The sequence below is a fragment of the Rhipicephalus microplus genome, chromosome 8 (assembly GCF_043290135.1).
Source record: "Rhipicephalus microplus isolate Deutch F79 chromosome 8, USDA_Rmic, whole genome shotgun sequence".
In the NCBI taxonomy this organism is placed as follows: Eukaryota; Metazoa; Arthropoda; class Arachnida; order Ixodida; family Ixodidae; genus Rhipicephalus; species Rhipicephalus microplus.
In genome coordinates, this window is record NC_134707.1 from 46194193 (window position 1) to 46209332 (window position 15140).

At 45.8% G+C, this 15140-nt stretch overlaps 1 protein-coding gene across 3 annotated transcripts in view; it reads right to left on the reverse strand.

Moving 5' to 3' along the window:
- The window catches only part of Arp6 (Actin-related protein 6), a 45832-nt gene that overhangs the window by 5460 nt on the left and 25232 nt on the right, over window positions 1–15140 (reverse strand). For 2 of the 3 annotated variants that reach the window (XM_037416610.2, XM_075871701.1), the window contains exons 9-10: window positions 10170–10245; window positions 5002–5064 (exon numbers count right to left, since the gene is read on the reverse strand). In XM_037416610.2, coding sequence (XP_037272507.2) covers window positions 5002–5064; window positions 10170–10245 — 139 coding nt within the window. Of the gene's footprint in view, window positions 1–2324; window positions 2455–5001; window positions 5065–10169; window positions 10246–15140 lie in introns of those variants that run through there. The other variant, XM_075871700.1, reaches the window with a different exon arrangement.

Genomic DNA, 15140 nt, shown 5'->3' on the forward strand with positions numbered 1-15140 from the left:
TTAGAACTACAGAATGGGCGGCCTTTAGAAATATCAGGTTGAAACAGGACCCGATAAATGATATCAACGATCGGAGTAAAGGGGCGATCCACTCGGTTCAGGACGCTTCCGAAGAGATTGACGCTGACGACTAGGAAGTTGCTGACAGACATTTGTAAGCATGTGAAAGAAAAAGAAAGACTTAGAGCAAGAAATCAGTCAGAAAAGAGGAGAAAGAAATCTCCGAAAAGAGGTTGCTGCACTGAACGAGATTGAAGATTATGCATTGGAACTCGCCAAGCAAAAGTGGGGTAGTATATGAGATCGGACGGATAGAGATTGGTAGTGCTAGAACATGGAAGCTACTATGTACGACATCCATCAGACCCTGAGAAAACCAAGTCGGAGGCCCGGCAGCAACTTCAAAAGCTTGTGTATAAATATGAAGGTCAGACGACAGAATTATTAACGGAGGTTAGGGATCGCTACCTCAGCTGCGCTGAATCTCAAAAGCTCCCTGACTACGCGGGTTCAGAAAACACGGACCTAGACAGCCCAATCACGGTTGGAGAAGTCAGAGCTGAAATTAACAGACTTAAATCAAAAACGGCTGCCGGTCCGGACAAAATCAACAACAGAATGCTCAGGAATCTTGACAATGGCTTCTTTCGTCAATTTGAAGCTTATATGAAAGAACGCTGGGATAAGCGGGAGGTACCGCAAGTCCGAAAAATGGCCAATGTGGTCTTCATTCCTAAGTTAGGGAAGAAGCTCAGTCTTGAACATCTCAGACCCATTCCCATCACATCTTGTGTAGGAAAATTGATGGAGCACGTCATCCAAACAAGACTGACTAGGTTCATGAAAGAAGAAAACCTGTACCCTGATACTATGATAGCCTTCAGATCCCACCTATCGACTTGCGATATTATGCAACAGCTGAAGAAGGAGATAATAGACAAAAAGACAGTTGACACCAAAGTAATTGTGGGTCTGGACGTCTCCAAGGCGTTTGGCAATGTCAAACATGAAGCCTTACTCAAGAACCTAAGTACGCTAAACGTAGGCATCAAGACATGCAACTACGTGAGGGACTCTCTTTCAAATCGCACAGCCACCATCAGCATGGGAGGACAGTCACCCGAAAACATTAAATTAGGAAATAAAGGGACGTCACAGGGGTTTGTACTCTCTCCGACTCTTTTTAGTATAGCGATGATTGGACTTCCTGAGAAGTTGGAAGGAATTGAAAACCTACATCACACAATATACGCAGACGATGTGGCGCTGTGGATAAACAGAGGTAGTAACGGACATATTGAAAGCACCCTTTGGGCGGCTATAGATACCATCGAACAATATCTCGAACCACTAGGGTTGAAATGCTCGGCAAAAAAAAACAGAGGCTCTTTTTCTACCATCGCAAAAAAGGAAAACAAACAATACCCTCGGAGAGGGTAGTGACATTGCTTTACGAGTGAATGGCAATGCTATTCCAACCGCAGACAGTATTAGAATTCTAGGGATGCGCATAAAAGCAAATGGAAAAAACACAAACTATCCGGAGACTCGAAGCTAGTGCGAACCAGACGTGCCGCCTACTTAAGCGCATTTCTAACACGAATGCGGGGATGAAGGAAGTCAATCTTTTAAGGTCGGTTCAAGCTCTCATGATAAGCCGTGTACTATACATTGCCCCTTATTTTAAATTGAGTAGAGCAGAGAAAGATAACCTTGAAGTCATTATAAGGAAAGGCATCACAACTGCGCTACGGCTTCCCCCGAACACCTCTACGGTTAAACTTCTTGGACTGGGTGTGTCCAACACTTTAGATCAGCTAATAGAAGCCGCCACGATGTCACAGCACCAAAGGCTTTTGAGAACCGGAAGGAGAATCATGGAGCGCTTGGGATTCGAGCCCACAGAGTGTTCCAGACACACATACTTAAATCTACTAGGGCTAGACTAAAAATTACACCGCTGCCGAAAAACATGCATCCGGTGTTCCACGAAGGCAGACGCAAAGCTGTAGCCCTGCAGGCGAAACTTGAATTTCGATCTGGCGTGCTTTACACGGACCCTACAGAATGAGTAAGAACGGGAGCATACACAGCGGTAGTGGTTCGCAAGAGCGGCGACCTGGTCTCGTGCTGCACCTCTAAAAACACAACCACCACAGAGGCAGAAGAACTTGCGATTGCTTTGGCAGTAGCAGAAAAAGGCACACGAGTGATTGTTAGCAACTCTAAACCAGCTATTAAAAACTATGATATGGGCAGGATCTCTGCTACAGCCGCCAAAATTCTAAGACAAGGACCAGTACCTTCCGAGCGAATCTCACTGATATGGTCCCGGCGCATCAAGGTCTGAAGGGGAATGAGAAGGCACATGCGATCACTCGAGGGCTCACTTTCCGGTAGATCGACGCTGATCCGCCGCCTTCGCTCGAGCAGCCCCTCTCCACAAGAGACGTACTACAAAAATTTCAGGAAATCGCCTCACATTATAAATTCCACCATAAGATTTATCCAGAGGCAGCTAAACAGCTGAACAAAGAGTGCAAAATTGTGTGGCGAAAATTGCAAACCGTGGTGTTTCCAAACCCTCACCTGTACAGTAAATGGCACCCGGAAGTGTTTAACTCCAGATGTGTGCACTGCAACAGCATTGCAGGTTTAGTGCACATGGTAAGGACCTGCTCATCTTACAAGGACTTAAGTAGAAACGTGGAATTCTGGGAGGCCTTATTACACAGCCGTGACGCCGAAGAACAGCGACAAGTCATCGGTTTTGCCCTGACCGCCACCGAGTCCCAAGGGATTCTGGCCGATGGCTAGGGGGATGATCGAGGGCAGAGGCCGAAGCCTCCTCCCCCGTCATTCTAGACGAGTGCAAATAAACATTATTTTTCTCTCTTCTTTTTGAGCATTAGACGGCAGTTCTAACACGCGGAAGATGTTATCGTATGCGCTTTCCAGGCAATAGGGATGCGCCAATTCATTTGATCTGTGCTTCAGCAGCGCTCGCGCGCTTTTACCCGCTTGTGAAAGTTACAAAGCCTGGGGGCATGTTATCAATTTGGACTTGTTACGGAACATGGCAGCGACGACAAAAGCCCGCCGAGAGTGTCCATATAATTGCTATCACAATAATAACACAGATTTTTTTTCCTGTAAAATTAGTGTTTTGGGTTAGCTTTGCCTTCAGCCCACCATTTTTTTAACTTGCGTGTTTTCTTTCCGAAGTTTTGTACCGAACCTGCACATAACAAAATCCTCTTCAAAATGAATTTTCTGAAAAATTAATGAATTTCGTTATACACAAGTTTAGACTATTCTTCATTTACTTCATCATCCTCAATATTTCTTCATATCAAGGTTTCTGTATATCATTATATCAAGGTCATCCAGCTTTGAGTGTATCACAATATTATGATTTATGTGTTTTATAGTAATTTATCTGAATTAAATCACCACTTATTCTGATGTCATTTGTAGCAGCAAAATGTTACTTTTGCAGCAGGTTTGAACCTGCTCCAATTTCGGAGCAAAATATGGGAAAAAACACCACAATTTTTTATCTCGAAATCCCAAACTTGCAGCATTATGACACAGAAGGCGCACATTTAGAAAAAGAAACAGAAACCTGTACATATCATTCAGTCACATAAATTTTGCACAGTGAACATAGGCACAACTATTTCGATAAAAGCAGTATATTGAACCACTTTGCAAACAATGAAGCCCAGTCCAGCATTTGCAGCACCTGTGCAATCCTTTCAAAGACTCGGCAAACTCAAACGTGAATCGGCCAAGCTGGCGACCTCAAAATTAATGAGATTTGTAAAGCAGTAAGTGATGTGGCAAAAAAAAAAACACAAAAAAAAACTGGCGTACCATTTTGTTTATTGTTTCTTGGGACTGCAGAAATGTTATACACTCCTCGAAGTTATTGCCAGTAATGTTTTAGATGACAGCGACCATACTATTACTCACAATTATGTGTCAAGGGTGCACCCAGAGTGCATCGAGGTCTGCCAACTGTGCATTGGCAGACCTAATTGTAAGGCCCATGGCCGATAGTTCCAATACACTGCCATGTAACGGTCGGCAACCAAGAAATGCACTTTTCTATTGCTCTGCCCCAAATCCTGCAAGCTTTGGCAGCCAACAGTACATCTTGCAAGAAAGCAAGCACACCAAACACTGTACACCTGGCAAAAAATACTTATTTGCATGATGTACAGCAAAATTCTGTTACATTACCACTGACAACACTACAATTAGAGCTCGTACAAAACCATTGTACAGCGAAATTTAGTTAGATATACTCTCGTTTAGCTATAGTCATCCCTTGGAATAGAACAATTCTTGAATATCATTGGCCTTCAGCTGAATTGAATGAAAATTGCATTCATGTCTGACTGAGCTATAAAATGAACTGCTCTAAATGTCACCTTGCTTGCACTGTAGAGTTTCCCATAAATGCACTAAGGTAACTCTGGCGCTATTGTCTATGGGAGCTGCAACGCATGGCAATGATACGTAGTATACTGATTTGTCTAATCTTCGTTCTTTCAGTTCTGTCTGCCTTCGTGTGGCTTGGATCTGCTTTGTAACGAGACGACAACCGGCAAATGTTGAGCAGTTGCACTTCGTTACATTAACCTTCCACTATTACCAATTCAAACTGTATCCTGAAGTTCACAATTATCCACTCTCTTATCCGAAACAAAACGAAAACACAGCAATAAACAAGGCCACAAGCACGTTCGAAGCCCGCAAGCCCTAAGACTAAGCGAATCCATGTACTACCAATCATTCCCATGGTCACTCAATGATTGCAACACCAGAGTCCTTTTTAGTTAATTTTAGAAAACAGTGCACCTTGCACAAACCTGTCACCACCACGTCTAGCAGAAAAAAAAACAGCAAACAAAGACATCTTGTACATTTAGCTCCTGGTGTATATATAATCGGAGTCGATTAAAAATGGTCAAACAATTGTTCGCCATGACTTACTTGTCTGGTGCTGTAACATTCACCTCGCAGATCTCGGGACAGAGTGAACGCAGGTCGGTGTACCTGCATCGCAATATGTGACACCTGCTACACAGCACTTGACACGCCACCTGCTACGGCAGAGGGAACACTGTTGTGGATTACTACATCTGCTCAAATGAACTTCAATGTTCCCTATACTATAGGGCAGACACAACTTTTCCACCCAAATGTAGAAGATACGTTGCACTTGATCAGAATTATCAAACCTAAAAATGAAACTCAGACAGAACCAACAGCAGTGCACTTTGGTTTTACCATCATCAGCCTGAACACGCCTGTTGCAAAGCAAAGGCTTTTCCCATGTTTTGCCAATCAACGCGAGCCTGTTCTTGCTGCTGCCATGTTGTACCCACAACGTTGTTGATCTCCTGCCTAACTTTGTCTCCCTATCACGCCTTTCCCTTCTCTTGATTGCACTTCAAACTTGCACTTTGATTTAGGTGTACATTATGAAACTGAAGTGGCAAATACTACTTTAGCTTTTTCTTCGGCGTTCTGCTTCATGCTGTGAATTTGACGTGTGTAAACCCCAAAATGTAATTTTGAATCACTTGATCTAGACTGGCTGAAGGCAGTGTTGCTGTAATACCAGCGGATAGACAACACTGCTGACATTTAGCCGACGTAAGACACAATGAGCCAACATTTCTAAGTATACGTTTACTCAACATCAGTCAGGACTAGCCATCATTCAACCAACATTAGAAGGAATATCTAACACATTAGGTGCCGCAACCCCAACATGGTCAAGAGGCATGCTTTAGCGGGAGAACTGTAAATTATTTTTTAAAACCTGGGATTCATTATTGTGCACCCAAAGCACAGTATACAGGAGTTCTAGTGTTTTGCCTCTGTCAAAATGCGGCTGTTCTTATTGGGAATTGAACCCACAATCTCATGCTTAGCAGTGCAAAGCAATCGGCCAACCTGCATCAGTGCAAACCAGTGACAGTAGCATGCGCATAAATACTGTAAGCCAGAATTCCGTCATTCACGAATAGCGCAGAGGTGCAGGCGGTGATGAAAGCTAAAAAAATAAAAACAATGAGACAGCTAAGCTGGGTGGACATTCACGAAGCGGCGATGCTAAGTGACTTAAAGGGGTCCTGCAACACTTTTCCAAAGTAGCCATGGAATGGATTCACTAAAGGAACTTATTGCCCTACGAATGCATCAGCACAAAAGGTCTTAGAATCCGTTCAGTACGAGCCGAGTTAGGAAGATGCGTCAGACGCTGCAATTGCATTCTTTTTTCTCTCCTCCAGACAATAGCTCCGGTAGCTGTAAGTAAGGGCGGGATGGCACAGGAAACAAAATACGTCATGTGTGTTGCGTAATCTTACGTACTTGTTCTCTCTCTTTTTTTTTTTTTCTCTTCGAATACCCAGCTTTTCAGTGTGATCGCGTGCACCCGCATAGACAAGTCGTGGCCTCCCGCAGCGGCCATGATAACGACCGAGCGTGCCATGCTCAAATCAGCGAATGGCTGATACTTGGCCTGTGATGAGTGATATTAAAGCTTGCTCCGTCATTTGACGAGAGAAGAGAAAGCAATTTTTAGCTCGCTCTGATAATTCATTGTGAATTCCAGGCAACATGCTCCGCTATGTTATTTGGCTCGCGTGTTCTCGAGAGCTTAGACTACCGACTGGCAGCATTTTCAGACCATGCTCAACAAGTGTCGCAGGGCCCTTTTATGCGACGTTCTGAGCTACTAGCCGGGATTGATGGGTTCCAAGTGGTAGAACTGCGCTTCAGTGAAGCAGCGCGAGCTTATTGCGAACACGGTTTAATTCACTTGTGAGCACACAGCGGGCATTGCTTATTGTGCAAAAATACTTAACTTGACACTGGTGGGATCGTTGGAATTTTTTAATAAAAATATTCAAAAATAAAGAAAGAACGGTTCGGTCACCAAGTGCACGATATTAAGGGCAAGTTCATATACAGTAGACTCCTTTTAAACGAAATCTGAAGGGACGAGGAAAACGTGTTTCTTTAAGAGGAGTTTCAGTAACTGAGAGATAAACAGGGGTACAACATTCAAGTAGGAAACCAAACATTTTAGTGGCAGTTGTTCTGTTTAGGCAAAAATTTAATTTATGAGAGTTTTGTTTATGAGAGTCTACTGTACAATGAACTACTGACATAAGGACCATTTACTTATTGCAGCACTTGCGTGCTTCGTCATAAACGAGTTTGACTGAAGCAGGTGTAGTGGTAAGATGTGGGAGTAGTGAGAAGTAGCGTAGTTGGAGGAAAGGCACATATCCGTACGGTTGGATTGAACGTCTTTCTATGCCACATACATGTTTATATCAACGAGTAAACCGAATGTGAAAGACTAGACTGAGAGCTGCTTCACTGTTAATATGCTTTTTCACGTAATATTGCCACTGCTGTATTTAGGCAGTGCAGAGCCCGCCTCCAGCATGGGAGCTAGTGGGCTGGATTCTAGCATCACCGAAAGACCACCAGTTTCTTTTCATAAAGGGCTAGCAAACAACCTCGCAGCACTAAATTTTTAATGGAGAGATAGCCGTGCATTTGTACGATTTGAACACACTGCTACATGAGCCTCACAAATAAGTGCTGTAATAACGAAGTTGCAGGGTATAGAACAACCCGCTTTGGCTGGTTCGGGCTTCTCAATCGTCCTTTCCACCTTTTTCTTGCCGTGCAGAACGGTGAGTGTCAACCCTTTGTCATGACTACCGTATTTACTCGATTCTACCGCGCCCTCGATTGTAACGGGCACCCGATTTCCATGACGAAAAAAAAAAAAAAAAAAAGAAGACATCGATTGCAAAGCGCACCCATTTTTCTCGCTGGCCCGCACGATCACATCACTCGAAAAAACGACTCCTTTCGGGAGCGTCTTCCATTTAAATATGAGGTACGGGGGAAGCTTGTGCCCATCTGATGTGTAACAGAGCATTGCCGTCACTGTAGTTTTACCGTGGACCGATATCAGCACGCGAACTTGCTTCGTCCCCTTCTTCTCGACGGTTGTGGTGCCAGGCATGTCGATAGAGGCGTCTGATCGGCATTCCCGATTTGCCTAAGCAGGTAGTCGTTGTTGTGCCACAAGTTTTTTTGGACGAACCGCTGAAAACTGTGAAGCTTTTCATCGTACTCCTCCGCAAAACTTTTCGCATATGCCCGTTCGCCTTCACGGGGGAAAGCCTTTCCTCTTCATAAAGTTAGTTAGCTAGCACCTGCTGCTTGCTTTAAACTGGCTCCGCATTGGACCTTTTTCTAAGGCTAATTGCATACCCCGCACTTGGAGCAGTTCTGTCGTCACGGGCCGCTGTGCCGCTCGCTGTTCAAGCACATACTCGCCGAGCAGCTCTTCAATTTGCGGAAACCGACCCTGCTGTGGTCCACTGAAGCATTAGCGTGAAGCTTTGCTGTCGACAATCTTCTGCTTTTGTTTCCCCCAGTAGCGCGCGCACGTTTGGAGAACTCCGAACGACCACGATGCGGCCCGATTTCCGTCCGTTTCTGCACACGCGATGACCTTTCTTTTAAAAGCGGCATCGTGGTGCACTCGAGTTTTTGGAGTCAACCCTTCCAAGCCATCGATGCTAATGCTCTACAAGATGACGAACTCCTCAGCACACGTACGAAGTGCCGCACATGGGAAACAGATAGGCAGAAATGGCCGACGCGCCATGCCGACGCACGTAGAGGGCGGCCATTTTGGAAGTGCCGATGCCAATAGAATGACCGTATTCATTTTTTTTTTCGTACTCGATTCTAACGCGCATGCGATTTATGAACTCGCTTAACCGGAAAAAAGGTGCGCCTTAGATTCGAGTAATTACGGTACTCCCCCACTTCATCAACATAGCGCAATGCGATCGGCACGCGGCTACCGACTGAGCAAGACTTCCTCCACATGCGCATGTGTTATAGCAGCACAAAGAAGAAGCATGGTGCAAGGAGTACTGGCAATTAAAGCCCCTAGAAATGAACAACGTACTGCTATTCGTGTTAAGTGTGCAGACTCCCCCTCTCCCCTACACTTGATAGTGCAAGCCATCTTGTCTATCCTCTGCCGCGCCATTTGTTTTGCTTGTGCTATGGCCACCGAAGCGAGTGGACACCCGCGGCGACCCCGGCATACCCTCTACCGTGCACCGGGAGATGGCATGCCTGTGTACGCAGTTTCCGGGCAGACACCATAGAGATGCTTCTGCAGCTTCTGAAAGAGAAGGCAGAGGCATAGGGTTGTGCTACATTAGTTTTTTTTTTTTTTCTAGAAATTTAATGAGGCACTGGTGACGCACGCACTCTTCCCATGGCGGTAAAGTGGCGAGACATCAGGGGCTTTTGTTCTGGCTATACTGCTTGTGCCTGTAGTCTCAGGGCTTCGCAAGGCGGCACAGGGCAGCACAGGAAGGTAAAAATGCAGACTGTGTGGGCACAACCGCACCACCACAGGGCCAAGGAGCTGTTTCATGGTGCGAAGGACGGATACTCGCTGTAATACTCCCGAATTGTGATCTCCATAACCTAATTGTTTAGGGGGTGTAAATAAAAATATGACTGAGCCTGTTTACTAGCCCTTCAAGTAAGCGCTCGATACTCTCGATAAGGAACACTTCTCCTCTCTTTCACTCCTCCGACGAAACTGCAATGGTCTAACTTATGGTGTGCAGAAATTAACCTAGCCTAACCTCACAACACTCTCTCTAAAAAGTTTCAAGTGCAACACTACCCAATAGTCTTCTGAGCAGACTTGCATAGGAAGACAACATACCGGTGATATGATTTTTTTTTTTGTTAATAAATAAAAAGAATTTACTGTATCCAAGCTATAGTGAACTAGATGCAACTCATTACTAGCTACAGCTTTTAGTCACTTTGAGGTCACTGGAGATGCTATTTTGACACAGGCATATTTTGCTTTGATAATGCATGTGCACAGCAGTGCACTGGATCGAATTACCATGTATAGCACTTTTGGCAACATGGGGCATATTGATAAATACACTTTTTTTCAAATATAAATAACCTTCTCAGCAAAATTGATATCAAAGTCTGTTGCAATGGCCACCAGTCATAACTGCTGAATGACTGCTAAATCCTTAAACAAGCAGAGTACAACAGTTAAAACTTACACACGCTCGCCAAAGGCAGGAAAGCAGGCATTTCCGCCGACCAGAAGGACATTCTTCAGCATGTGTGGTCGCATCTCTGCAGGTCGTCAGAACAAAAGACAAGTTGTGTGCATTTCACCAAGAGTACACATATAGCAGGTCATCATGCATCAACTTCTAAAACACTCCTGTATAAGAGGTGTAGTGATATTAATATTAATCAGAAATCAAACAGTTCTCGCTATTAGGGACCAGACATCTTAATTTAAAGGCCTGTTAGAGTGTCATGTCCTCATCGTCTGGACTTGTCGTCATCATGGTCCATCACAAACGGGTGTCCACCAAGAAAAAGAAAGTGTGGGGGAGGTGGTAACACTACTACTCGCCATCGGACCATACTACGCATATGACGAGTTAAGGGTTCGTCGATACTGCCTGAAACATTATGCATGTCTTTGCAGTGGTGTCCGAATCGCCAAGAAAATTTACCCATTTGCTCAAGCTCCTGATCTAAAACAAGAGACACAAACGCACATCTCTACAGTAAAGTAATCTACTTGAAACAACACTTCTTAAAGCATACTATCAGCAAAATGAACAAGCGTTATTGGACAAGCGGCAGGTAAAGCAGTAAAGAGTAACGACATTGCTGTGGGAAACACTGGTGCCCACTGCATGCTCTGCTTCAGTTACTGGAGTTGAAACATCCTTCTCTGCGTGCCCCTTCCTCACTATTTTTTATCATGCAAATTTCCTCTTTACAGTAGACTTTCAGTAAATGGGAAAACTCCTTAACAGAAATCACTTCTTAAATGGAATGGCTGCCCCTTGTACAATCTATATGGTAACTGCACCCTGCACCACTGTTGACCTCTCGGCAAATAGAACTCCTGTAAAATGGAACATGTTTTCCTAGAACCTTCAAGTTCTGTTTAATGACAGTTAACTGCATATGGTTTTGGTTAGCTCTGGCGATGTGCTGAAGATATCATTTCGTCGCATTTATTGTGGTAGCAATTATATGAACACTATCGGCTGGATTTTTTTTCACCGGCGTCGGTGTCACTCACCGTATATGTACAGGCAAACACGAATATATCGAACTCAAAAAGGATCGAGAATCAGTTCGATATATGAAAAATTCGATATAAATAAATAGGGGCCCCGAGAACTTACCAGTAGCGGATCATCACCTACAGTAGGCGCATTCAAGAATGACAACTGATTCCGCACACACGCTACAAGAAAATGATTTATTTTTGTGAAAGAAAAAAAATCGCTGACCTTGGCCTGCTTCTTCGTTTTTGAAATGAAGACGCTAGTCTCGAGCTTATCACAACTCGCAAAACACGTCGTCTATGCGCTCGTCGTCGTAGCCTTTACCGGTTTCCACAAGTTCCGCTGTCTCGAAGCCTGCCTTGCGGAAGCAGTTGACCACTGTGTCCGTCTTCACGTCCCGCCAGACATTGAAGATCTCTGCGGGAGAAAACTTCGCGGAGATTTTCTACCACTCTTTCGTCATCCACTGCTGAAAGTACTGGCTGCTGACAGCTTCGCTTTCGCCACAAATGGTTTTGCCAACGATGTTGTAGCGCTGCTGAAATCGGTGAAGCCACCTGCTGTTGTCGGCAAAGTTGTTTCAACGAGTACAGTGGCAAACCATTTTGTCTTGGTAATCGGCATTGGGCCGTCTACCGGAACGTTCCTTGCGCGCACTTCTAAAAACCAGGCGTAGAGTGCTTTTTATACATTACCGTGGGCAGAAGCGTGCACACGACAGGCTCCCGACGTTTACTACTCCGCCGTCTTTGCCTTGATATCTGCCTGGTTTTTCAACAAAGTACTCTGAGTGCTCCGTGGTATCCCGAAGTCGTCAGCGACGGTCAAACATTTCTTGCCCGCCTCAACTTGCCGAATAGGCTTCAACTTCGTCGCAAAGTCAAGGGTCTTGCGTTTCTTTAACGCTGGCCATAGCTACACGAGTAGTGGACAATTCAAGGATTCTGAAGCGGCTTTGCACATCACGCATGGAAAAAAAATGCTGTAGGCGACGTCACAGCTCGAGAGCAACAAAGCGCTCGCGAGACGATGGCTACCTGCAAGGGCAACAGCAAGAAGCGCTAGCTGTGGTTGGATGATCAAGTCTCGCAAAACAGCAACAAAAAATAAAAGAAAAGGCAACAGGACGAGGACGTCGGCTCCTTTGTTCCTGCTCTCCGAGCCGACATGGAGAAAGCATGAAAGAGAAAAAGAGAAACGAAAACAAAAAAAGCCGTTCCACAAAATGGAGATCGCACAGTCCAAGCCTTCTCGCGCTTACCTTTTTTCGAGAGTTAAAGGTTTTGGCGGAAGCGTGGTGCCGCGAGGAGGTCGCTGGGCGCTGCTGCAAGTGCCAAAGTGCGCCTTCCAACTAGCCCAGCGTTCGATATATCCGAAGGCGGGTGAAAATACCGTTTGATATAAACGTGCGAATTCCTATACCTTTACAAAGGTATATCAAGGGGATAACTTGCGAGTTCGATATACCCGAAAATTCTATATATGTGGGTCCGAAATAATGGTGTTCGACTGAATACGTATTTATATAGATGAAAAGGCAAGAAAGAAATATAATCCAGAAAAGACTCCAGCGTGCGAAATCGAATGTCCAACCTGTTGATTGCGAGTGTAAGGCGTTAGCCATTGAGCCACGAAGGAGCACCTCCTTTAATGCTGAAACGACAGGCTATTTATATCTACCATTTACCGCTGGCGATGGTCATCTCCGGGGAACTATCGTGTTTTCAGCATTACCAGTAAGATGGCGCAATGAGCACGCATCGCCAGATCTCCCATGCGTACTTTACCCGCGAAGGGTGGAGGGCAGACGCTCACGCATGTACACGCTTATCTCGCTTTGGGGAGAATTCTACACCTCGGGCTTTTACCCGAACGATTCTGTTGTAGTTACCGGGCGCACAAAGGTCACTGCATTCGCTGGGCAGTCTCTGTTCGCGAAAAGGGCGCGCTTTTCAGAGACAGGGAAGTAACAACTGAGACACTTATTCGAGTTCATCTGTTCTTGGGATTATGTTTCGTGCGTCATTTGTGCGTGAGCAACGCGAGCCACATTTTGATCTGCTTGCCATTTCCGTGACATTCCAACTTATTGCTATCACAAACATTGCTTTGCTTTTGCAGCAAAGCTGTGACTTTTTATTGCAACTAAAGGCAGTTTCTTTCCCTTCAGAAGCTCTTTAGATAACTAGATACAGTGAAATCTCGGTAGAACAAACCCCACATTAACAAACTTTTCAGATTAACGAAGTTTTAAAAAATCCCACGCCGACTGCTAATAGTTTCAATGTAAAATTATTTCACTACTACGTACTTCAGAATACCGAGCGTTAATTTAGTTCTGCGTTGTACTAACAATGCCTCAGTACTACAAACTCATGTTCTGAAATCTGTCCCGACCACCGGAGCGCTATGCAAGCAGATGACAAAGCGAAGGGACGATTTGCTTCTCGAAAGACGCACGACGGTGCGGAGGGGGAAAGAAAACCGAAAGGCCAACTTTCTTTTCTTTCTTTTTGTTGAAACGCCGACGCTGCAGGTTTACAAGCGCAGAAGCGAGGGCAACATGGGAGGGTGAGGTCAGCAAGGCAGAGTGGTAGTTGCGGAGCAGGAAGGATGGGTGAGGAGAACCTGAGATAGCCAGGGAGCAGAAAGCGAAACGCGAGGAGTTTTCTTTTCTAGTGTAGAGAGGAAGAACACAACGGTAGAACCGGACAATTCAGTGCGATTGACGGGGACAACGATGGTACTAAGAGGGGGAACATCTATGTCGGAAGCAACAAGAAGCTTGCCAAGGTGAGTGAGCTCATTGTCGGTAGATGGCGCATCAGAAAACACAGAAAATTCTGACTGCGAGCGCAGTCAATTACGACATGGTGGCGTGACAAAAAATCCCAACCAAGTATCGCGTTGTGGGAACAAGTGGCCAACAAGGGAAACTCGATGTGGTACAGGACGTCCTGAATGATTACTCTCGCCGTACATGCTCCGACTGGTCGAATAGGTTGCATGCTCGCGGTATTCAGCAATACGTCAAAAGGCGTCGTCAATACTTTTCGTATCGAACAGCAGAGTTTTTGACTCATCACAGATACGGCGGCACCCGTGTCAACAAGCGCAAGAGTTCGTAGACCTTCAACAAATAGTTTCACAACGTTTGTGGGGGACGGGCGAGGACTTCCACAATGCGACAATTTCGCAGCTCGTGCCTCCGGAGCTGCGGCAGTCAGTTTTCCGTCTCTACGGGTTCGGTCGGCGACGCAGCGGGGACGGAGAACGGTAGGGGCGTGGTGAGGATGAGCGACGGGGACCGAATGGTCGGTAGTCGGCAGCAGGGTAGTGGTCTAGTTCGGATGGGGACGGGTCGCGTTGCACTGATTGTCGGTCGCATTGATGGGGCATTTCTCGTTGCGCATTGTACGGGGCCGGGAAAGAGTCGTCAGAGTACCTCGGAGCTGCAGCCGGGCCCGTTGCGAAGCGGCGGCGACAGAAGCGCGCCACGAGACCTCGATATCCGCATGCGTAACAGATTGGACGATTGTCAACTGTGCGCCAAGGGTTTCCGTTATAGCGCTGTTGTGTTGCTGGAAATGGCGTCGTTGGTACTCGTAGAGGCTGGAGATTCGGCCGAAGTGGAGGTCGTGGTGGAGTAGCAGCAACAGCAGCGTAAGTCGATGGCGCGGTGACAGGTGTTGTCTGAGAGACGGGCGGCAGTGCCTCAGAGACCTGCGCCTGTATTACCTGTCTGATGGCGGGCGCGAGACGCTCAGAAGAGGGATCCGTTGCCGGTTGATACGACAGAAACGAAAGTTGTCGGGCCACCTCTTCGCGCACATATCGTTTGATTTCCGACATGATTGTGTTGTGGTCTCTACCTAGGGTTAATGCCTCGAGAGTTTCGTCGGTAGCCGCTGGCCGCCGTGTCATGACCCGTTC